We start from the raw sequence: 24,766 nt of genomic DNA, 5'->3' as shown, positions 1-24,766 counted from the left end.
GAATTCCTGGGTCAAATGGTATTTCTATTTTGAGCATACTGAGGAACCTCCATACTGCTTTCCACAATGGTTGAACTAGTTTACATTCCCACCAGCAGTGTAGGAGGGTTCCCCTTTCTCCACAACCTTGCCAACATTTGTTGTTGTTTGTCTTTTCGATGATGGCGATCCTTACTGGTGTAAGGTGATACCTCATTGTGGTTTTAATTTGCATTTCTCTGATGATTAGCAATGTGGAGCATCTTTTCATGTGCCTGTTGGCCATTTGGATTTCTTCCTTAGAGAACTGTCTATTCAGCTCCTCTGCCCATTTTTTAATTGGATTATTTACTTTTTGTTTGTTGAGGCATGTGAGCTCTTTATATATTTTGGATGTCAATCCTTTATCGGATCTGTCATTTAGGAATATGTTCTTCCATACTGTAGGATACCTTTTTGTTCTGTTGATGGTGTCCTTTGCTGTACGGAAGCTTTTTAGCTTGATATAGTCCCACTTGTTCATTTTTGCCTTTGTTTCCCTTGCCCAGGGAGATATGTTCATGAAGAAGTCACTCATGTTTATGTCCATGAGATTTTTGCCTATGTTTTTTTCTAAGAGTTTTATGGTTTCATGACTTACATTCAGGTCTTTGATCCATGTGGAGTTTACTTTTGTGTATGGGGTTAGACAGTGATCCAGTTTCATTCTCTTACATGTAGCTGTCCAGTTTTGCCAGCACCATCTGTTGAAGAGACTGTCATTTCCCCATTGTATGTCCATGGCTCCTTTATCAAATATTAATTGGCCATATATGTTTGGGTTAATGTTTGGAGTCTCTATTATGTTCCACTGGTCTGTGGCTCTGTTCTTGTGCCAGTACCAAATTGTCTTGATTACTGTGGCTTTGTAGTAGAGCTTGAAGTTGGGGAGTGAGATCCCCCCTACTTTATCACTTTATTCTTCCTTCTCAGGATTGCTTTAGCTATTCAGGGTCTTTGGTGTTTCCATATGAATTTTTGAACTATTTGTTCCAGTTCATTGAAGAATGCTGTTGGTAGTTTGATAGGGATTGCATCGAATCTGTATATTGCTTTGGGCAGGATGGCCATTTTGACGATATTAATTCTTCCTAGTCAGGAGCATGGGATGAGCTTCCATTTGTTAGTGACCTCTTTAATTTATCTTAAGAGTGTCTTGTAGTTTTCAGGGTATAGGTCTTTCACTTCCTTGGTTAGATTTATTCCTAGGTATTTTATTCTTTTTGATGCTATTGTGAATGGAAATGTTTTCCAGATTTCTCTTTCTATTAGTTCATTGTTAGTGTATAGGAAAGCCACAGATTTCTGTGTGTTAATTTTGTATCCTGCAACTTTGCTGAATTCCGATATCAGTTCTAGTAGTTTTGGAGTGGAGTCTTTAGGGTTTTTTATGTACAATATCATGTCATCTGCAAATAGTGACAGTTTGACTTCTTCTTTACCAATCTGGATTCCTTGTATTTCTTTTATCTAATTGCCGTGGCTAGGACCTCCAGTACTATGTTAAATAACAGTGGGGAGAGTTGGCATCCCTGTCTTGTTCCCAATCTCAGAGGAAAAGCTTTCGGCCTCTCGCTGTTCAGTATGATGTTAGCTGTGGGTTTATCATATATGGCCTTTTATTATGTTGAGGTACTTGCCCTCTATACCCATTTTGTTGAGAGTTTTTATCATGAATGGATGTTGAATTTTGGCGAATGCTTTTTCAGCATCTATGGAGATGATCATGTGGTTTTTGTCCTTCTTTTTGTTTACGTGATGGATGATGTTGATGGATTTTCAAATATTGTACCATCCTTGCATCCCTGGGATGAATCCCACTTGGTCATGATGTATGATCCTCTTGATGTATTTTTGAATTCGGTTTGCTAATGTTTTGTTGAGTATTTTTGCATCTACGTTCATCAGGGATATTGGTCTGTAGTTTTCTTTTTTGGTGGGGTCTTTGCCTGGTTTTGGTATTAGGGTGATGTTGGCTTCATAGAATGAGTTTGGGAGTATTCCTTCCTCTTCTATTTTTTGGGAAACTTTAAAGAGAATGGGTGTTATGTCTTCTCTGTATGTCTGATATAATTCTGAGGTGAATCCATCTGGCCCGGGGGGTTTGTTCTTGGGTAGTTTTTTGATTACCGATTCATTTTCGTTGCTGGTAATTGGGATGTTTAGATTTTCTGTTTCTTTCTGGGTCAGTCTTGGAAGGTTGTATTTTTCTAAGAAGTTGTCCATTTCTCCTAGATTTCCCAGCTTGTTAGCATATAGGTTTTCATAGTATTCTCTAATAATTCTTTGTATTTCTGTGGGGTCCGTCGTGATTTTTCCTTTCTCGTTTCTGATTCTGTTGATGTGTGCTGACTCTCTTTTACTCTTGATAAGTCTGGCTAGACGCTTATCTATTTTGTTTATTTTCTCGAAGAACCAGCTCTTGGTTTCATTGATTTTTTCTATTGTTTTATTCTTCTCAATTTTATTTATTTCTTCTCTGATCTTTATTATGTCCCACATCTGCTGACCTTAGGCCTCATTTGTTCTTCTTTTTCCAATTTCGATAATTGTGACATTAGACCATTCATTTGGGATTGCTCTTCCTTCTTTAAATATGCCTGGATTGCTATATACTTCCCTCTTAAGACAGCTTTTGCTGTGTTCCACAGAAGTTGGGGCATTGTGTTATTGTTGTCATTTGTTTCCATATATTGCTGGATCTCCATTTTAATTTGGTCATTGATCCATTGATTATTTAGGAGCATGTTGTTAAGCCTCCATGTGTTTGTGAGCCTTTTTGCTTTCTTTGTACAATTTATTTCTAGTTTTATACCTTTGTGGTCTGAAAAGTTGGCTGGTAGGATTTCAATCTTTTGGAATTTACTGAGGTTCTTTTTGTGGCCTAGTATGTGGTCTATTCTGGAGAATGTTCCATGTGCACTTGAGAAGAAGGTGTGTCCTGTTGCTTTTGGATGTAGAGTTCTATAGATGTCTATTAAGTTCATCTGTTCTAGTGTGTTGTTCAGTGCCTCTGTGTCCTTACTTATTTTCTGGCTGGTGGATCTGTCCTGTGGGGTGAGTGGTGTGTTAAAATCTCCCAAAATGAATGCATTGCATTCTATTTCCTCCTTTAATTCTGTTAGTATTTGTTTCACATATATTGGTGCTCTTGTATTGGGTGCATGTATGTTTATAATGGTTATATCCTCTTGTTGGACTGAGCCCTTTATCATTATGTAATGTCCTTCTTTATCTCTTATTACTTTCTTTATTTTGAAGTCTATTTTGTCTGATACTAGTATTGCAACACCTGCTTTTTTCTCCCTGTTGTTTGCGTGATATATCTTTCTCCAACCCTTGACTTTTTATCTGTGCATGTCTTTGTGTTTGAGGTGAGTCTCTTGTAAGCAGCATATAGATGGGTCTTGCTTTTTTATCCATTCTGTTACTCTGTGTCTTTTGATTGGTGCATTCAGTCCATTTACATTTAGGATGATTATTGAAAGATATGTACTTATTGCCATTGCAGGCTTTAGATTTGTGGTTACCAAAGGTTCAAGGTTAGCTTGTTTACTACCTTACTGTCTGACCTCACTCACTTATTGAGCTGTTATAAACACAGTCTGATGATTATTTCTCTCCCTTCTTTTTCCTCCTCCTCCATTCTTCATATGTGGGGTGTTTTGTTCTGTGCTCTTTTTAGGAGTGCTCCCATCTAGAGCAGTCCCTCTAAGATACCCTGTAGAGGTGGTTTGTGCGAGGCAAATTCCCTCAACTTTTGCTTGTCTCGGAATTATTTAATCCCTCCTTCATATTTAAATGATAATCGTGCTGGATACAGTAGTCTTGGTTCGAGGCCCTTCTGTTTCATTGCATTAAGTATATCATGCCATTCTCTTCTGGCCTGTAAGGTTTCTGTTGAGAAGTCTGATGATAGCCTGATGGGTTTTCCTTTGTAGGTGACCTTTTACTCTCTCTGGCTGCCTTTAATACTCTGTCCCTGTCCTTGATCTTTGCCATTTTAATTATTATGTGTCTTGGTGTTGTCCTCTTTGGATCCCGTCTCTCAGGAGTTCTGTGTGCCTCCATAGTCTGAGCAACTATTTCCTCCCCCAGTTTGGGGAAGTTCTCAGCAATTATTTCTTCAAAGACACTTTCTATCCCTTTTTCTCTCTCTTCTTCCTCTGGTACCTCTATAATGCGGATATTGTTCCTTTTTGGATTGGTCACACAGTTCTCTTAATATTGTTTCATTCCTGTGGATCCTTTTTATCTCTCTCTGCATCAGCTTCCATGCGTTCCTGTTCTCTGGTCTCTATTCCATCAATGGCCTCTTGCATCTTATCCATTCTGCTTTTAAATCCTTCCAGAGTTTGTTTCACTTCTGTAATCTCCCTCCGGACATCTGTGATCTCCCTCCGGACGTCTGTAATCTCCCTCCGGACTTCATCCCTTAGCTCTTGCATATTTCTCTGCAGCTCTGTCAGCATGTTTATGATTTTTATTTTGAATTCTTTTTCAGGGAGACTGGTTATGTCTTTCTCTGCAGCTCTTCTCTAGAGTGCTCCCATCTAGAGTTTTGCTTTTGATATTAGGGTGATGTTGGCTTCATAGAATGAGTTTGGGAGTATTCCTTCCTCTTCTATTTTTTGGGAAACTTTAAAGAGAATGGGTGTTATGTCTTCTCTGTATGTCTGATCAAATTCCGAGGTAAATCACACAACAATAGGTGTTGTGTGAAGTATCTTGGACTGGACTAAATTTTTTTGCCTTTTCATGGTGATAGCGGTGGCTGTATACAGGTTGTGTTAGTGTCAGCTGGGAGAAGAAAGTCCTTTCCTGCTTGCTGGATGCCTTGCCCTTCTCCGCTGCCTGTGTCGGTTACTGGCACTCCTAGAGCAGCCACCGGGTTAGTCCCCTAAGCTGCTATGGGCGGGGTCTCCGTCAGAGCGGCGCGGAGCCCTGTGGGGAGTGGCAGGCATGCCAGGTGCGCTCCTCCGTGCTAGTGGCGACCCTGCCGGGCAGCTGTGTTTCAGCAGCGGCCTTTGGGTCTGGCCCGGGTGGCTGTGCATTGGGCTGGGATTCTGGTTGGCTCCTGGGAGCACGCCTGCTCCCTCTGGCTCCACTGCCGGTGTGCACGGGGCTTTTCTGCACAGGCTTCTACCGGGCTCTGGCTTCACTGCCGCCGGTGCACACGAGCCGTGCCCAAGCTGTTTGGACACGCTGCTGCAGGCTAGCACAAGCCTCTCCTGTGGCACACGGATCTGCTCTTTGTTCTTTCCAGCGCTTCTGCCCCCGGTGCGCGCTCCCACTCTCCTGCTACTGGGCCCGTGTGTCAGTGTCCGCGCCAGTTGGAGGAACGACTGGCAGGCTGCCTAGTCCTGTGAGGGACTTCAGAGCTGCACTGCCTCCATTTAGGGTGCCTAAGTTTCCCCAATATTCCCAGCTTCTGGGACAACTTCCTCCAGCTATGGGGTCCCTGTCTCTTTAAGCCTTGCAGAAAGCACTCACTTTTCTTTTGTCTCAGGGGCGCCAGTTGCTGGGACCTGCCCACAGGTTTTGCTTTTCCATTTCTTTAATATCCAGCACCCTGTGCCCCTTGTGTCTGCGTTCTGGGTGCAGATTTCTAGAGCTGGTTGTTTAGCAGTCCTGGGCTTTCACTCCCTCCCCATTTTGACTCCTTTCTTCCCGCTGGGTTTTGGGGTGGGGGAGCGTTTGGGTCCTGCCTGGCTGCGGCTTGTATCTTACCCCCTTGGTGTGATGCTGAGTTCTCACAGATGTAGATGTATCCTGGCTGTTGTACTGCATCCAGTGGTGTCTCTTTTAGGAATAGTTGTATTTATTGTATTTTCATAAATATATATGTTTTGGGGAGGAGATTTCCTCTGAACTACTCATGCCGCCATCTTCCCGTGATCCTGGATTTATCTCATTTTTAAAATGTTTTTTTCTCTTACCTTGTTGGAGCTTCTCCTGGGTGAATTAGAGGAAAAAAGAGTAGTGGAGAGGTTCAAGGACTCTCAGGATAGTAAGGTTACTCAGAGATCATCCTGTTGAACTTCCTTCCCTCCCCACCTCCCACCCCTCTTGGGCCCGTGCTTGAACATTCCAATGACAGAGAGCTCACCACCTCACAAATCAGCCTTTCCATTTTTACAGTCTTGATTTCTTTAATTAAAAAATCCTTAACATGCTCAAGACTCCCAGTGTCTAGAGTCCACCTACACTCCCACCCCTCTCCCCACTCCCCAGATATGACCCCTTGGACCATATCCTTTCAGGTGATTTTCTGTGCATGTAACAGCAAATAACTTCTTTGTGGGTTTTTTGTTCTTCTCATTGTTTTATAAGAAGATGACACCAGCAGTTTGCAATTTAAGTTTCCACTTAACAATGAGTCCTGAGTCTGTACAGATAGATCTACTTTATTCTTTCAGTAGATGCACAATAGCTGAGGGCATGGATATACCAAATGTCTTTTTCAAAATCCCTGACTGATTGGAAGTAATGCACAGTACACCCACCTGTACTCATATCTAGCCCAGATTCCTCCATCCAAGCCAGGAGGAAATGTGATACAACCTGTGTTGAATGTGATATCCAGATAAGTTCACTCTTTGGTTTCACCCTCAGGGACCAATATATTAACCCTGCCTAAAAGGGAAGAGAAGCTAATTGGACGTCATTCATTATTCTTTTGTGAAACTATGATATATCTCTGGTTACCATAACTTTGTATCTTCTTAAAGGGTTATTTAGATTTTTAATAGAAAATACAGTCACACAAAGTAGTGATTCAACAACATCTTACTATGCTGATGGACAGTGACTGTAATGGGGTTTGTGGGGGGGACTTGGGGTAGGGAAGAGCCTAGTAAACATAATGTTCTTCATGTAATTACAGATTAATGATAACAAAATTTTAAAAATGGCACCATTAAAAAATAAAAGAAAATACAGTCACACAATTCACAATGAAAATGTATGAAAAGAGGATTAAACAAGATGGCAGCGTGAAAAGTGAGGCAGAAACCTCCTACCAAAACCACATATAATACAAAAGTATAGTAAATACAACTAAACCTGAAAGGGCAACTGTAAAGACTGCAACAGATGACTACATCTGGGATAAAGAGAAGACCTCACGGAAAATAGTAAAGTAACAAAACTGAAATCTGATGGGACCCAAGCCCTCACCCTACCCCAGCTCACAGGTAGGAGGAAGAGAAGCAGAGAGGGGTGGGAGTAGAAGCCCAGAACTGCTGAATGAACAGCCCTGGAGATTTGCTCTGGGAGCATGAACCTATATTACATGGTGCTGTGGAGATTAGAGTGGTTGGAAAGCAAAGACAGGTGGAATACTCAGAGAGAGTGAGATTCTAGCTGCTTGTGGAGAACAGCTTCCCACAACTGGCCACACCAGGACAAAAGAAAGTTGGGCACTTTGAAAGACTTCCCAATAGCAAGAGGGGTACTAAAGGGGCAGAGACTATACAGAGTTTGCTGCTTAGGAGAAAGGACAGGTGGACAAAATTACCCAGGTGCACTCTGCCCAGCAGATTGGGAACTTTCAGGAGCTTCATGCACTCCATTCCTCTGGAGCTTCATGCACTCCATTTCTCTGGATGTAAATGCAGTGCCAAAGCCCCCCACCCTGATACGCGGCCTGCCACTCCTTCTTCCAGGCTGGCACCAGTATACAAACCTGCTGGCTCAGCCATCATGCCAGGCCAGCCAGAGGGCAGCACTGCCTACAGCAGCTACAGAGATGCAACATAGAGGCTCCTCCCTGCATGCTTGGCCCACTCACCCTGGCAGTGGAGGCAGGCACTGTGGCCAGGAAGCAGGAAAGAGCTCTTTCCTCCTGGCAGACACCAGTGCCACGTGCCTGCAACCCCCACCATCATTCCAGTGGCTGGGCAGCTCCAGAGAGTAGAGCTTCTGGGCACTAGAGGGCACTGCCTACAGAAATTATTATTCCATAGTAATCACTAGGAATATGAAACAGCAAAAGAACCTCATACAAACCAAAAAATCTCAAACACCAGAAAGAGTGCTAAGTGAAACTGAAATCACCAATGTTCCTGATAAAGATTTCAAAATAAAAATCATAAACATGCTCATGGAGCTACAGAAAAATAGTCAAGACCGCAGGGATGACTTCAAGAAGAGATAGAAACTTTGAAAAATAGAGTATCAGAAATGAAACATACAATGGAGGGATTTAAAAGCAGATTAGAAGAGGTAGAGACAACAAATAAAATAGAAATTAGAGAACAGGACTACAAAGAAGTAGAGGCACAAAGAGAAAAAAGGATCTCTAGGAATGAAAGAATATTAAGAGAACTATGTGACCAATCCAAATGAAACAATATTCACATTATAGGGGTCCCAGAAGAATAAGATGGATAAAAGGGATACAAAGTCTCTTTGAGGAAATAATTGCTGAGAACTTCCCCAATCTGGGGAAGGAAATAGTCTCTCAGGCCATGGAAGTGCACAGATCTCCCAACACAAGGGGCCCAAGGAGGACAATATCAAGATATATAATAATTTAAATGACAAAGATCAAGGACAAGGACAGAGTATTAAAACCAGCCAGAGGGAGAAAAAAGACCACATACAAAGGAAAACACATCAGGCTATTCAGCAGAAACCTTACAGGCTGGAAGGAAGTAGCATGATATAGTTAATGCAATGAAACAGAAGGACCTCAAACCGAGAATACTCTACCTGGAAAGCTTATCATTTAAATTTATAGCAGGGATTAAATAATTTCCAGAGAAACATAAGTTGAGGGAATTTACCTCCCACAAACTTTCTCTACAGTGTATGTTGGAGGGATTTATATAGATGGAAGTGCTCCAAAGGCTGAATAGCTGTCACCAGAGAAAATAAAACCACAGTAAAGGAAGTAGTCCAATTAATTACTAAGCAAATGCAAAGTAAATCAACTACCCACAAAGTCACTCAAGGGATACACAAAGAGTGTAGAATATAGCACCTAATATATAGATTGGAGGAGGAAGAAAAATAAGGGAGGAAAAAAAGAACCTTTAGATTGTGTTTGAAATAGCATAATAAGCAAGTTCAGTTAGACTGTAAGATAGTAAAGAAGCTGCCCTTGAGTCTTTGGTAACCACTAATCTAAAGCCTGCAATGGCAATAAGAACATATCTATCAATAATCACCCTATGTAAATAGACTGAATGCACCAATCAAAAGATGTAGAGTTACAGAACAGATTAAAAAAACAAGACTCATCTATATGCTGCCTACAAGAGACTCACTTCAAACCCAAAGACATGCACAGACTAAGAGTGAAGGGATGGAAAAAGATATTTCATGCAAATCATAGGGAGAAAAAAGCAGAAGTTGCAGTACTTCTATCAGATAAAATAAAGAAAGTAACTTCAAAACAAAGAAAGTAACAAGAGACAAGGACATTATATAATGATAGAGGGGTCAGTTCAACAAGAGGATATAACCATTATAAATATCTATGCACCCAGTATAGGAGCACCTACATATGTGAAACAAAGACTAACAGAATTAAAGGGGGAAATAGAATGCAATGCACTCATTTTAGGAGACTTCAACTCACCAATCACTCCAAAGGACAGATCAACCAGACAGAAAATAAGTAGGGTGACAGAGGCACTGAACAACACACTAGAACAGATGGACCCTAACAGACATCTACAGAACACTCCATCCAAAAGCAGCAGGATACATATTCTTCTCAAGTGCACATAGAACATTTTCCAGAATAGGTCACATACTAGGCCACAAAAAAAGCCTCAGTAAATTCAGAAATTGTACCAAAATTGAAATTGTACCAACCAACTTCTGAGACCACAAAGGTATGAAACTACAAATAAATTATGCAAAGAAAACAAAAAAGCCCACAGACACATGGAGGCTTAACAATATGCTCCTAAATAATCAATGGGCCGATGGTCAAATAAAAATAGGTATCAAGCAATATATGGAGACAAATGAAAACAACAACTCAACACTGCAAAATATGTGGGGCACAGCCAAGGTCATGCTAAGAGGAAAGTATATTGCAATACAGGCCTACCTCAGGAAAGAAGAACAATCCCAAATGGACAGTCTAAACTCACAATTAATAAAACTAGTAAGAGAAGAACAAATGAGGCCCTAAGTCAGTAGAAGGAGGGACATAATAAAGATCAGAGCAGAAATAAATAAAATTGAGAAGAAGAAAACAATAGAAAGAATCAGTGAAACCAGGAGCAGCTGGTTCTTCAAGAAAATAAACAAAATAGATAAACCCCTAGCCAGACTTATCAAGAAAAAAAGAGGGTGTACACATATAAAGAGACTCAGAAATGAGAAAGGAAAAATCACTATGGACACCACAGAAATACAAAGAATTATTAGAGAATAGTATGAAAAATTATATACTAAACAATTGGATAATCTTGAAGAAATGGACAACTTTCCAGAAAAATACAACCTTCCACAACTGACCCAGGAAGAAACAGTAAATCTGAACAGAACAATTACTGGCAATTAAATTGAACTGGTAATCAAAAAACTATCTGGTGAGGATACAGAGAAAGGGGAACCCTCCTACACTGTTGATGGGAATGTAAATTAGTTCAACCATTGTGGAAAGCAATATGGAGGTTCCTCAAAATCTAAACATAAAAATACCATTTGACCCAGGACTTCCACTCCTAGGAATTTACCCAAAGAAAGCAATATCCCAGATTCAAAAAGACATATGCCACCCTATGTTTCTCACAGCACTATTTACAATAGCCAAGATTTGGAAACACCTAAGTGCCCATGAATAGATGAATGGATAAAGAAGATGTGGTACATATACACAATGGAGAATTATTCAGCCTTAAGAAAAAAACAAATCCTACCATTTGCAACAACACGGATGGAGCTAGAGGGTATTATGCTCAGTGAAATAAGCCTGGCAGAGAAAGACAAGTACCAAATGATTTCCCTCATTTGTGGAGTATAACAACAAAGCAAAACTGAAGGAACAAAACAGCAGCAGATTCACCGACTCCAAGAAGGGACTAGCGGTTACCAAAGGGGAGGGGTGGGGGAGGTTGGGTGGGAGGGAGGGAGAAGGGGATTGAGGGGTATTATGATTAGTACGCATGGCATCGGAGGGGGTTCACAGGGAAGACTGTAGTACAGAGAAGACAAGTAGAGACTCTGTGACATCTTACTACACTGATGGACAGTGACTACAATGGGGTGTGGGGAGGCTTGATAATATGGGTGAATGTAGTAACCACAATGTTGCTCATGTGAAACCTTCATAAAAGTTTATATCAATGATACCTTAATCCAAAAAATGTATGAAATGGCTTATGGTGAAAAGCCTTCTTTCCAGTGCCAGAACCCATTCATACCCTTCCTCCTGATCCATCATATAGCCACTGTTACTTTTGAATATACTGTTAGAAAATTCTGTATTTGTAGGAATATAAGTATTCCCCCCCTTTTATACCTAATGATAACAGTCCATATCTGTTTTCTACATCTTACTCAGACTTAACAATACAACTGAAGGACATTTCCGTACTAGCATGTTGATATCTTTTTCTTCCTTGATTTACTGGATTTCTGCATCTTGGTCTTCCTTCATGAAGGTTATTGCTTCCTTCATATAGGTGAGGGCTTCAACATGGTTTTAAAAACTTATAACAAAATATTTGCTCACATTCTTTGTGCTGGGGCACCATTTGTCTGATGTATTTTTTTTTTAGTGAATTTTGCTAGTATTTTTCTACTTTTTAAAAACACTGTCTTTGTATTGGTGTTATAGTTGTTCTTCATCTGATTAGTGGGACTTTACTGGACAGATAAAAAAAGAAGTTCCTGTGGCAGGAAGAAGTGTGATAGTTTTCGTGCTGTTTCTCTCAGCTCACACACTCCCTCCTTCTGGCTGCCACAGAGTCATACTGCTTCCTGAAAATAAGGCTTCTTTTGGTGGTTCCATCATGTTCCAGTTCCAGGCATGCTTCTGCCCCATAGCCTTGCTCACACCAATTCCTGCATAAGATGATGCAAACAAGGAATAAAGCTTTTGTATTTCAGAAAACACTCCTCATCTTCAGATAGTGTACCTTTGTGAGCACTTTCTGAGACATGCTCCGTCTGGGCTCTCTTGCCCCTCTTTGCACTTCTACACTTTTTCCTGTGTGACTTACAACCAATCCATGTGCTTTCACAGCCCTTACATGTAAGTTGGAGATGGCAGATTCTATCTTTCTCCTAATTTTACAATGAGGTCTGTAATCTACAGTATGTTTCTAGTCTCCTTGTTTTGGTATGGCTTCCAGGAGGAAAAATGGCAAATGCTGACTTAAGCCATGTTCATCTGGAAGTTACTGCTTTATTCCTAAGTCCTTGTAAATCATCTGTTTAATGAGCAGTTCAAAAGAAGAAAAGGGCTAAGGAGCTGTAGCTAACATCTGCCTGGAGTTTTGGGCTTGCCTTTTATGCCTTGTGAAATCCAGGATAACATCTTTTGCCTTCAAATATTTATATTTTAAGGTATCTCAGGGTATAATTAGGTGAGTGGATTTAAATCATCTTACTCTTCATTACTGATAATTCTTATCAGTCATGTTTTTCTACTCTTCTTCATTCCCCTAATAGATAAGGAAGCAAACCCTTTACCTTACATACCTGCCTCCTGACTCCCAGGAGTCCTATAGCCCTCCATTCCTTTATTATAGCACTGATGTTGTAGTGCTATTATTTGCCTATATGTGAGCTTCCCAAAAAGAGAGGCTGAGCATTATTCTATGGTATCCCTCCTCACTTAATGCATTTCAGAGATTCAGCAGTGTTGTGGAATGACCACCTGAATGAAGAAGTCATAAGCTGGTGATCCCTGTATTATTCAGAACTTATTCTGACAAAATTAAAAAAAAAAACACTCAGATATCATGGGCATGCAGTAGTTGGCAGGGGGACGAAGGGAAGAAGTTCTTTATCTTAATAGACCAGCACCCTGGGTAGTGAAGGAGACCAGATTTTGGAGTCTGCTGGATCCTCGTTTAGTCCAGTCCCTTCTGCAGAGCAGTTGGTACTTGGGTGATCTTGGGTGATCTAATGAATCTCTCTAGCACCCCAGTTTCCTCACATCATTATCTGTCAAGTAGAATTTACAGTAATTGTCTCTCTAGGCCTTCACAAATAGTGAAGAAAGGAACATTGTTTAGTAATTATCACATAGTAGGTCCACAGTAGATCATAGTTCCTTTACCTCTTCCCTGATTCCCTTTCTTACTTGCATTGTATCTCTTCAGACTTTTTGTTTTAAAATACTGTTTTCCTTGGTATTTTCTACAAATCAAAGCACTTCCTGAATGTCAGTGTTTTCACACCTTTTCAATAAGGTGCTACCTCTTTGTTCTCCCTTGGATAGGATCTCCTCCTTTTTATTGTCAAATATTCTTTCAAACTCTGGCCTCTTGGGAGAACTCCCTATGCAACCACACAGGTGTGACAATGACTGCCCTTTTCTTCCCCACCAGGACTGTTTATGATTGAATTGTTAGCATTTTATTTTTGACAGCCTCCCATCATTCTTGAGCTGTCATTCATTTTATTGCTCTGGCCCATAAAATAGAATTTAATATTTTTTGTGAAATTTATATCCCTAAAGTCCATAGCAGTGGTCTCCAAAGTTTTTTGATCATGTGTACCTATAAGTAAAAACATGTTTGTGCCCAAATATACTAATAAACATAATATATAATGTACTTATATTTAATATATAATATACTAATATATATAATAATGCCCAAGTATACTAATGTTTACCCTTTATGTGAATGTCCTATAATAATAACAATAGGAAGCACAAAACCAAGTGCTCTAGATGGATAGATCGATACAGAGATATATGTAGGTATGTATGTATATCTCTATATACTACATATATATCCACATATACACACATTCATAGACATGCTTCTGTGTACATACACACATAGCAATTCACATAGTGTGTGCTTCATAAGACACACAAAAATGGAAATAAAAAGAATAAATTTAAGACATAAATGTAGGCTGATTGCTGGTTCTAGTTCATTCCCTTATCCTGGGCCAAAATGTTTTGAAACATAACGTACAATGTTTGGATCCCTATGAAAGACTGCTGTACGCACGTTTGTCAGAGAGTTTGGTTTGCTGAGAGTCTGATGAGCTTTATGGTTTATAAAATGAGAAGAAATGTGACAAAAGAAGTAAAGCAGCACCCTTAATGGTCATCATTAAACTGCTCTGCCTTGGGCTTCAACTCTTCCTGGCTACGTATTCGGACAGCTGGGCTGCGTCCGAGGGAGTTGTAGGGGATACTGCTGGGCGTGATTAGGGCAGTGAAGGTACCATATGTGCTGGTGTGGCTTGAAGGGACATTTCTTTGTTCTACAGTATCACTCAGATTCTTTCAGCTCTGACCCATGAGTCCATCACTGGCATTTACTCAGTAATGCACCACATTATTTAAGATGTAATCAGTCTCTCTGAGCCGTCCCACTCTAGCAAAATCTGAGGGACTAGGTGAACATAACAAATACCTGAACTCTGAGCTGATGATTAGAATCCAGCATTTACCTAGTGAATTCACTAGTGTTCAATAGGTATTTGGTAAATAACTGTGTCATTTTCCTAGGGCCTCTGTAACAAATTGCCACAAACTAGGTGGCTTAAAACCACAAAAGAGTATTCTCTCATAATCTCAGAGGCTGGCAGTCTGAAGTCAAGGTGCCAGCGGGGCCACGTTCCCTGAAGGCTCCTGGGAAGCAGCTCCTGTGTTTTGCAGCTTCTGTTGGTGCCTGGCGCTCCCCGGTGCTCCCTGTCGCTGCATCGTCCCGGTCTCTGCAGCTGTCTTTACTTGGCTTTCTTCCCCGTGTCATCTCTGTGTCCTCTTCTCTTCTTACAAGGACACCGGTCATCGGATTTGGGGTCCACCCTCATCCAGTATGACCGCACTTAAATGTCATTACATATGCAAAGACCTTATTTCCAAATAAGACCATACTCAGAGGCACCAGGACTTAGGACTTAAACGTATATTTCGGCAGGATACAATTCAAGCCACTGTAACAAATAACTGAAAACATTAAAAATCACAGTTGAGTATTTTCTTTCACACCCCAGTGTATCATCCCACATCTTCCCTGGGGCACATTCAAGCCCCTTTGAAGAGCACTGGTCTCGAGTCCATGACTGCTGAAATTCTTATTCCTTCCTTTGTCTAAATCCTCAGTGACTTGGGCTATTTTTCTCCCAAGCGTCCTGCCACTTCTGCTTCCCCATCCCGCCCCTCCTTGGTGGTCAGCATTTAGTCTGTCCCGCTCTGCACCTTCTATTTTCTCTAAGATGAAATCACCACATTCTCCAGAAAGACATATCCTGCATATATTGTTCCCAAGTTTCCAATATCTGTAATACTCTAATATTACAAAATAAATGTTTGTATACAAAGTGATAATTTTATATTCAATCCTTGAACTAAGGTAAGTCCCCACTTACGTCACCTGCTCTGTCTTTGTAAGATTTAAAATTACTAAGTCTGGCAAAGAACTAGAATTGTTTTATTATTTTAAAATGCACATGGCCATATAACTGGTTCAAAAGATTTAATAGTTACTTAGGGTCCTGTAGACATAGGCTTGGAAGATTGCCCATTATTGGTTGCTTTATAAACATTGCACACTAATTATTGAGTTTGGAGCTGGCCTTATTCTATTGGCACTAGTATGACACTGTTCCTGGGATAAAAAGTGCATTATTTTCCTGAAATTTTAGGTAAGGACACGTCCTCCCTTAGTTAGATGAATCACTATCAAATCAGTGAACCCACCTACCTCCCCTGCACTTAAGTCTTCCCTTCCCCCCACACAGAAGAGCTTTGAGGACAAATCTCAGCTTTTCACTGACCAAACTGAGCCATGACGTACAGTACTTTTTCCTTCCATTAAGGAGAATTAGGACTTGGATGGTGGGTAAGGAAGGGGAGTAGGTTGTGAAAAGTGAGTGTAAAGTGACAATGTCGCCATATGTAGAATACTGAAAGAGAACCTACAGCAGGAGCTTGCAGATTGTTCTTCCCAAACACAGCAGGGGCCATTCAGTTCTCGGCTGTGACAAGTCTGAGCCATATATGCAGCCATACATACACACATTTGCTCACCCTTAATTTCTGCTTTAAGTTCTGTATTGCTTACTTCTAACTGGTAAGAAGGTATCCTTTATTTGGCAAAATGTGTAGGTATGGGTGTGGCCCGCCCTTACTGACTTATAGGCTGACCTCTCCGCCTCTCTGTGACGCTAGCAAGGTTGCTCCTCTCCTGTGGAGCTCATCGTCTCAGTGCCTAGTTCTCTTCAAGTCTCCCATCAAGGGTCACAACGCAGGGAACTAGTGGCTGTGGGTACCTTGGGAGATACATTTTAAAACAAAAGTTCTGAATCAATTAGACTAGTTGAACTAGGATCCAAGGACATCACTGATTTTTTTTTTTTTAACATGTGGCTGTGTTTGCCGCTTGTTTTGCTTGGCCCCAAAAACATCTAGAACTTGAGCAACTGGTTTCACAGGATCTGACATTACAGTTAAGTCTACCCAAGGCACTATTGGTATGACAGGGTGGGAGTGAGAATAGAAGAACTTACATTACTCACCAATTTTTGGAATTTGAAAAAGGAGCCTAGTAATCAAGAAGATTAAAGTAACCAATAGTATTTCAATATTGAGGACTAGAAACAGTACAATGAAATTAACGTTTTCATACCTTGTAGGTGAGGAAGTACTCTGGTACAGTTTCTGAGAGACCTTTTAGCAGTAGGTGTTGGGAATCTTAAAAATATCTATGTACTTTAGCCTGATGAGTCTGCCTCCAATAATTTATTCCAAGGAAATAATCATCAACAGGATATTAAGATGTATTACAAAAATGTCCTTTGCAGCAGAATTTCTGTCACAAAACTAGATTTTTGTTACTGTAAGTAATAATAGGTTATTATAAAAACATAAATATTTAACAGTGGAGAATTATTAAATAAATTGTGCTCTACCCATATAATCTTACTGAAAAAAACATTGTCAGGAATTATAGGATAAATGCATGCTAATGTTTAAAATAAAGAGATATGAAAGAATGTTTAAGCATCATTTTGCTGAAAACTTACATTTTGCTAAAAATTTATAAATACATGGAGGCAAAAATACATAGGGGAATATTCTATAATGTTGGCTGAAAGAATCTTTGTCTAGTGACATGGATTATTGTTTTACATTCTATTTTTCCTTATTTTTCAGCTTTTATACAATGAGTATGTAATACTTTTATAATCAGGAGAAATACATGTATTCTTGAGAATGGATAATAAAAATCCCACCAACAAAACCCCTTCCAATTAGTCATCAAGGACACTTCATATTACTTGTCCTTATCAGCCAGTTCTCACTGTAATTGCATCAGCCTTCATCTGGGGTCTCTTAAAAGCAATCACATTTGTTAGGTGTCTTATGTCAATTTGAGATTTTAACTTAGCCAGTCCTCCCATGATTAAGATTGTTTTGGTTTATCAGTGATGACCCATGAAGTGTCTTTGTTACTTAGAGCCACTTCTGTCACTGAAATTGGTAAAATCAAAAGTACCATTATCTTTGTAATTTTTAGATCAAGAAATTATAGCTATCAAGCTCTTCTATCAGATAAAGCCACCAATTGCCTTAATAATATTAAAGCATCCAAATAAACACACCCACACATAAATAAGATGCCAAGCATGTACTCTGAAAACCTTCATGAAGTAGCATGTGTAGAAGATGCCCTGAATGTATGTGAAGAGCTGACCAGCCTTGCTTTGGGTTTTGTTCTGCTCTCCAGACAGAGCTATGGCATTCAGATCGTGGCCCTGGTTGACCAGACAGGCTTCAGGTCTGGGAACATCCTTGATTTGAAGAATCCTTTCTTTAGGTAAGAAATGCTCTCATTCATTTACACCTATGTATATGAAATCTTAATTGATCATATGACCAGGTAGAGAGGTTTCAAAATAATTACACCTTTTCTAAGAGGAGAAAAAGCACCTACTCTTCCTCTCTAAGGAGATGTGGATCCTGATACGGAGTTGAATGTTCTATGTCCCCTTAAACAGAATTCAATATGTAACAAGCTGATCCTGAAACAAAGAGTACTGGAGAGTCCTACAAAGTGAATTCTCCTTCCAGCTGAGCTATAATGGGCTGGGCCACCTCAGGCAAAGTCACCTTCCTCTGGCATTCGGTTTTCTCATCTGCAAAATGGAATTTAAATATGATGTTCTTTGATTTTCCTTCACTAAGGGGTTATTTTATGTAGGAGTTATTCCAATACATCTAAAACATGAGTCCATTCAAAGTACATGTTTTGAGATCATCTAAGTCAAGATACATCTCTTTAGAAGCTATGCAGATTTTGTCTGAAACAAAAAACCTGCCACAGTGAGATGGACACAACAAACATTTCTAGAAAAACTCCCCATCTTTATATCCATTCCGTATGAGCCTGTTAAAAATCCACACATGAAGTCAAACACATGAGCAAAAACTACTGGACGCTGTCCCTCTTGACTTCCTTATTAAAGAGTCTTTTCTCTCATGTTATCATGTCTCCCCAAGGCTTTTATTCAAAGTATCATGTCTCTATAGTATTGGAAAGCTTGAAGAGAAATGGAAATTCAGGAAAACAAACCAAGAATTATTTGGCAGAGATGGGAAATGAAATTTTGACCTTGAAGCATGGAAGGAAAAACAGGCAAGGATACAACTGTGTGTGTTGTTTGCCAGTTGTTGCACATAGTACAGATATTTAAAATTTATTGCCATTTAAGAATATGGATGTTATCTTTAGTTCTGAGACAAGAAAGGAGTCCTTGCTTCCATTCCTCTGGACAATCCTGCCAGGTAAAGCAAAGGGCACAAGTTTGGGCCTCAGAAAGAACAGGCTGACTATTCCCTAGTGCTATTTAACCTGGCTAGGCCTCAGTTTTCTATGTGTAAAACTGGATAAACAATACTTACTTCAATGAGAGATTGCAATGATTCCATTAACATATCCAAGTATTTAATAGTTGACATAATTAGTACTCAGTAAATGCTAGTATCCTTTTTTCTTCCTTTTCTTCCTGTCTTCTGCTCTCCAACTCTATCAATAAGTAAATAAATGATGATTTATAGTTCATTTCATACAGAATCATTTGGATTTTGAAAAAGAAACTAAATTTTTTGGGAAAACCACCTTTTAATGCAAAAACTATGTAAACTAGTTGCTCCAGAGTCCCACTCCTACTTCATCTGACATAAACAGGGTTTTAGCAAGAAAACCACCCAGAGAGGGTGTTGGCCTTGGCCAGCCCCTGCTTTGCCTGAAGGCATAAACCCAGTGGCCATAGATCAAAGGGACAGCTTGTCAAAGGTCTAGTGATATACAAGATGGCCACAATCCTGTCAAAACAGATGGAGTCTTCAGCAAGGGGCAGATGCCTTCCCTGGCCCCTTTTTCTCTCAGCAGCAAGCCTGGCTGACATATTTAATTAAGCAGGATGAGGGTAATTAAAACTATGTCTCCCCTGGGAATTCCAGATCTTGAGTATATTTCTTCACCATCCTTTTCCTCATGTCTGTGACTCGGTATCCTCAGTGGAGATGTGGACTGAATGACAGAATCTTTGAGAAGTACTTAGGGTATAGTAGATGCCCAGTTAAATCTTCAGCAGTGGTAATATCCTTTTCCCACCCCCTGCACTGAATTCCAATTTGCTTTTACCAGCAACCAAGAGGCACAAGAGTGTGTGTGTGTGTGTGTGTGTGTGTTGTATGTGGAAGAACCTAAAATAAATGGCATTATCCAGAGGAATTCATTAGTAATTTAGCATCAAAATAAATAACTCTTTCTCCATTTGCTTTTTATTCTACCCATTTTATGGTAAAATAGGGCCTACTGACACACAAATGCAAAAGATTCATTTTTGGTTTTTGGCTGGTTCTTGACACCATCTGAACATCAGTGACATGCTAAAAACCTTTCAACGTCGACAGATTAATTACTAAAAATGTGAACATCTCATAAAATGAATGTGAGAGGTCCTTTTGTCCTTGGGTATGGTTGGGGAGCCTTTATTTTGACTAGTCATTATTTTTAAGTAATTTAAAAGTAAAAGTAATTATATAACAGCTGTTTCTAAAAGTGAGCAAAGGCACAGAACTACTTCATCAGCCAGGGAAAGGTCTCCAGTAACCCAGCAGATTTTCTAAGAACTGTGAGACTAGATCTGCATCATTCAAGTCCCACACAGTCTGTCCCAGGATCCGCTGGGCAATCATGGTCCTGGGCTGTGGAGATGCAGCAGGGACCTGGGAAGACACAGTCCCTCCCTCCATGAAGCTTGCATTATAACGGGAGGGAAGTGGGCATCAGATACTGAACTGCACAAATAATTATGTCATCATACCTGCATTAAGTGAGTGAAGGACAGTTTGAAGGTGCCAAGAGAGCACTGATTGGGATGCCTAGAGCAGAGTTAATCCATACAACCACCACTATCAGTCCCCAGAACCCAGAAACAGCCAGAGCTGCTTCAGAGCATCAGCAAAGCCCTATGAAACATTGTTGCAAATTTTCTCTTAAAGGGAAGTGGAAGTTCAAAGTTTCCCTACTTGAGGACATCATCAAGCATGCCCACTTCTGAGAAGACTTCCAAGCCCAGGGCTGACTTAGATGCCCCTCCCACAGCACTCCAAGATCCCTGTGCCGATGTCACTTAGCACACCTGGATGACTGTCTCAGTTACTGCTTTATTTGTCTGCAACCCCTCATGCCTTGAACACAAGATTTTGCTTACTGCCATTTGTAACAGTATTACACAGTGTGTGCTGGATAAATGTTTGATGAGTGAATGAATGAATGGGGCCCCATGGAGCCCCTGATGGGCCCTGAAAGGATTGAGCTTGCCGTCAAAATGCCACAGCCCAAAAAGCATTTAATCCTCCATGTTAACCCCGCACGCCAAGCCTCCATTCTGTGCATAGCTTCTCACGCAACAATCTGATCCTTCTTCTCTCCAAATACAAAGTTCCCTGGATTTCCTCAATTTAAATATTGCTTTCCTTCCTGTTTTTCTTTCATCCAATGTATTGAGCAATTACTGTATGCCAGGCACTCTTCTCAGGGCTGGAGGGCAACAGAGAATGAAATAGGTGCAAATTCCAAGGCCTCAGGATTCTAGAAAGTCTCATGACTTGATGTCTCCTGACAGACATCAAAGAAGTAAACAAATTAAAAAGATAATTTCAGATAGTGGTAGATTTTCTGAAAAAGATAAGCAGTAGTAATTGAGACTCATTATAAAGCTACAGTAGTCACGGCAGTGTGGTACTGATGAAAGGAATGAATACAGATGAATGGAATAGAATGGAGGTCAGAAACAGACCCAGACATGTGTGTATGGTTGACTGATTTTCAACAAAGTTGCAGAGGCAATTAAATGGAGGAGTGATAGTCTTTCAAAAGTGGTGCTGAAGTGATTGGATATCAGTATGCAGTAAAAATAATGAACTTCTTTCCATATCTTGCAACATCTATAAAATTAATTCAAAAAGGATAATAGATTGAAGTGTAAAACCCAAAAATATGAAACTTTTAGAATATAGAAAAAAAATCTTTGTCACCTTGGGTTTGACAAAAATGTCTTAGTTATGACACCAGAAACAATTCATGAAAAGAGAAAAATTATGTTGTACTTTATCAAATTTAAAAACATATGATTTCTGAAAGACACATTAAGAAAATGAAAAAGCTAGTTACAGAGTGAAAATATTTGGAAATCACATATCTGAAAAAAACTAGTACCCAGAATATAAACAAGAATTTATAATATAATATGCTCCAAAAAGTCCAACAATAAGAAAACAATGATTTTTTTGTAAAGGGCAAAGATTTGAACAGATATGTCATCAAAGAAGATGTAATAGCAAGTAAGCACATGAAAAGATGGTTAGCATCATTAGTCACTAAGGAAATGCAAATTAAACCATAATGACATACACTATGTACCTAATAGAATGGTTAAAATAAAAATTATGACAGTACCAAGTGGTGGTGAAGATGTGGAGCTACTGGAACACTCATTCATTGCTGGTAGGAATACAAAATGGTTCAACAATGTTACAAAACAGTTTCACAGTTTCTTAGGTAGTTAAAAACTCACTTACCATGTGACCCAGCAATCCCACTCCTAGGTATTTACACAAGTGAAAAGAAAACTGTATTTGAATGTTCACTGCAGCTTTATTTGTAATTACCAGAATCTGGAAGCAAGTAGAATGCCTTTCAAATGGAGAATGAATAAACTGTAGTCTATCCACAGAATAGAATAATTTTCAGTAATAAAAAGGAATAAAGTACTGATAACATGTTAATAATACAGATGAGTCTTGAATACATTTTGCTAAGTGAAAGAAGCCAGACTCAAAAGGCTACATACTACTGGATTCCATTTATATAACATTCTGGAAAAGGCAATACTGTAAGTACAGAAAACAGACCAGAGCTGGGGTTGAGGAAGGCTAGCCCTAAAGGCATATGGGAACATTTCTTAGGGTGATGGAACATTTCTGTATCTTGATTGTTGTGGTGGTAGTATGTGGCAGGATGCATTTGTCAGAACTCACAGAACTACACTAAAAAGTGTGAGTTTTACTGTACGTAAAAAATATTTTCAATTACATAAAAACTTATAAAGAAAAGCTGCATAGCAGACAGGCAGAAAATAGAGTGGTAAACTAGAGAGTGGCCATGCCAGGGATTAGAGGTGGGTGTTGTTTACATTGGGTGGTCTGGGAGGCCTCCCCAGAGAGGAGGCAGCTGAGTGGAGACTTCCAAGTCAGGAAAGGACTGGCCTGGGCAGCTGTGTCCGCAGAGCTCCTCCAGGAGAACAGCAAGGACCAAGGCCTGAGGCAAAAGGAGCCTATGAATAGAAAGAAGAGAAAGATGTAAGTTGAGGCTATCAACCACCGATAAAAAAAGAACAAGTTCTTTCAGTGAACAAAAATCTGGATCATCATCTCAGATCTGAATTTAGGCTATGCATAATCAAACTTACTAAATATAGTGGGTAAATATAGATCCAAGGCTGCCCATACAAACTCCAGTGAAAGGCACAGGGTGGGAGGAGAGAAGGGGGAGGGGACGGGGAGGAAGGGGGAGAAAGTGAACACAAAACTAGCTTGCTTGTGGCTTTGGGTCCAAGTAGAACTTATTTACTCTGTGTCATAGAATCACTTTCTCTGTTTTAGGTTTGCTTAGAAGATAGTCTCAAGCCAATCAGTAAGTAAAAAATGAAGGCCTGAGAAGTCCCTCAACATCCAAGTTCATATTTCATATTTCAAAGAAGCATTCTGAATTTTACAAGGATGTTTAGGTTTATTTAAATTTCACTTTTTTCTAACACTAGAATGTGCATCCTAATTTTATTGATGAGTATATTTCTTGGTTCTTCTTAGGCTGGCTTTTTACAGTTTTCTGCTTGTTACTGAAATACATTTTTTAAATTTTTTGGTTTTTCTTTATTATTATTTTAGTAAAACTGACAGCATTGCCTTTGTTTTTGAAGTACTTTAAAAAGAAATTTAACAAAATCCTACCTCATGTTTGTATGTCTGCCTATGTATGACATGACCTAAGAGCATGTTAGGAGTGATCTTCTATTTGCAATTTTAAGCTGTTTTCACACATATTTTCAACAGATCAACAGTTAGTTTATTGGTCAACAATATGTTAAAGAATTTTTGCCCTATTCATGTAATGGAATAATATGATATCAGGAATGTTCTTCATTGGCAATATTTGATGGCTCTGTATGTAGTTAAAAAAATAAAGATGGAAACTTTGACAGTTCTTCTAGGTTTACAATAAAACTATACGGTGTCAGATACCAGTGAGGCCTCTCATTTACTTTAAGGTATTTGTTATATGTCACATGTCAAATGGTGATGAAAGATGATCTTTCCACAGAGCAGGTTTTCCCCTGGCCAAAACAACCTGTATGAAAATGGATGTCACACCTGCACAACAATCTAATGAAGCCCAACAGGCAACCTGCTTACTCTGTGGGGTACTGGAATCAGCAGCAACTACATATGTTCATCAGTCAGTCAGCCACCCACAGCTTTCGGCTTTCCATGCTGATGCTTTCACTCATTCTGGCCACTCAGATGCACCCAGCCCCACAGTCCTGCTCACTCACATCTCTGCAAGGCTCCGTGCCAGTACGCCCTCACCGGCATGCTTGGTACAGTAACTATGAGTATCCTTTCCCACCTTTGACGCATCTCCCATCCCTCTCTCTATCTAATACTTTCTTGCATCATCTTATCACTTCATACCCTAAATACACATATATCTTTCTCTTCTATTAACTAAGTTCTTTGTGGATTAGATCCAGGTCTGACTCATTTTTTCAATTGCTCACAATGCTTAACAGTATGCCTACAGCACCAAGGTGTTCAATCAGTTGATGAAATAAGTTTATCCTGAAGCTAAAAGTAATTGGAAACATGGAATTGGAAGAGGAATTGCAACATGTCAGGCCTGAATATGTTCTAACTGCCTTTCAAATATGGTATGTAAACCCTGGGTCGCAGAAACAATGTAAGGCTGCCACTGCTGCCTCCTCCCATGCCCAGGGAAGTCATTTACAACCAATCCCA

General features: G+C 39.8%; 1 protein-coding gene across 2 annotated transcripts in view; it reads left to right on the top strand.

Moving 5' to 3' along the window:
- The window catches only part of LOC118933759 (histone-arginine methyltransferase CARM1-like), a 274,777-nt gene extending 250,788 nt beyond the window's left edge, over nucleotides 1-23,989 (top strand). The window contains exons 12-13 of one of the 2 annotated variants that reach the window (XM_057498618.1): nucleotides 17,907-17,996; nucleotides 23,354-23,989. In XM_057498618.1, coding sequence (XP_057354601.1) covers nucleotides 17,907-17,996; nucleotides 23,354-23,363 — 100 coding nt within the window. In that variant the 3' untranslated portion in view covers nucleotides 23,364-23,989. Of the gene's footprint in view, nucleotides 1-17,906; nucleotides 18,001-23,353 lie in introns of those variants that run through there. The other variant, XM_057498619.1, reaches the window with a different exon arrangement.
- Nucleotides 23,990-24,766: the final 777 nt, after the last annotated feature.

This window comes from Manis pentadactyla, chromosome 3 (assembly GCF_030020395.1).
Source record: "Manis pentadactyla isolate mManPen7 chromosome 3, mManPen7.hap1, whole genome shotgun sequence".
Taxonomy (NCBI): domain Eukaryota; kingdom Metazoa; phylum Chordata; class Mammalia; order Pholidota; family Manidae; genus Manis; species Manis pentadactyla.
The sequence above is the reverse complement of the archived record's forward strand: the minus strand, read 5'-3'. Positions and strand labels throughout refer to the sequence as shown.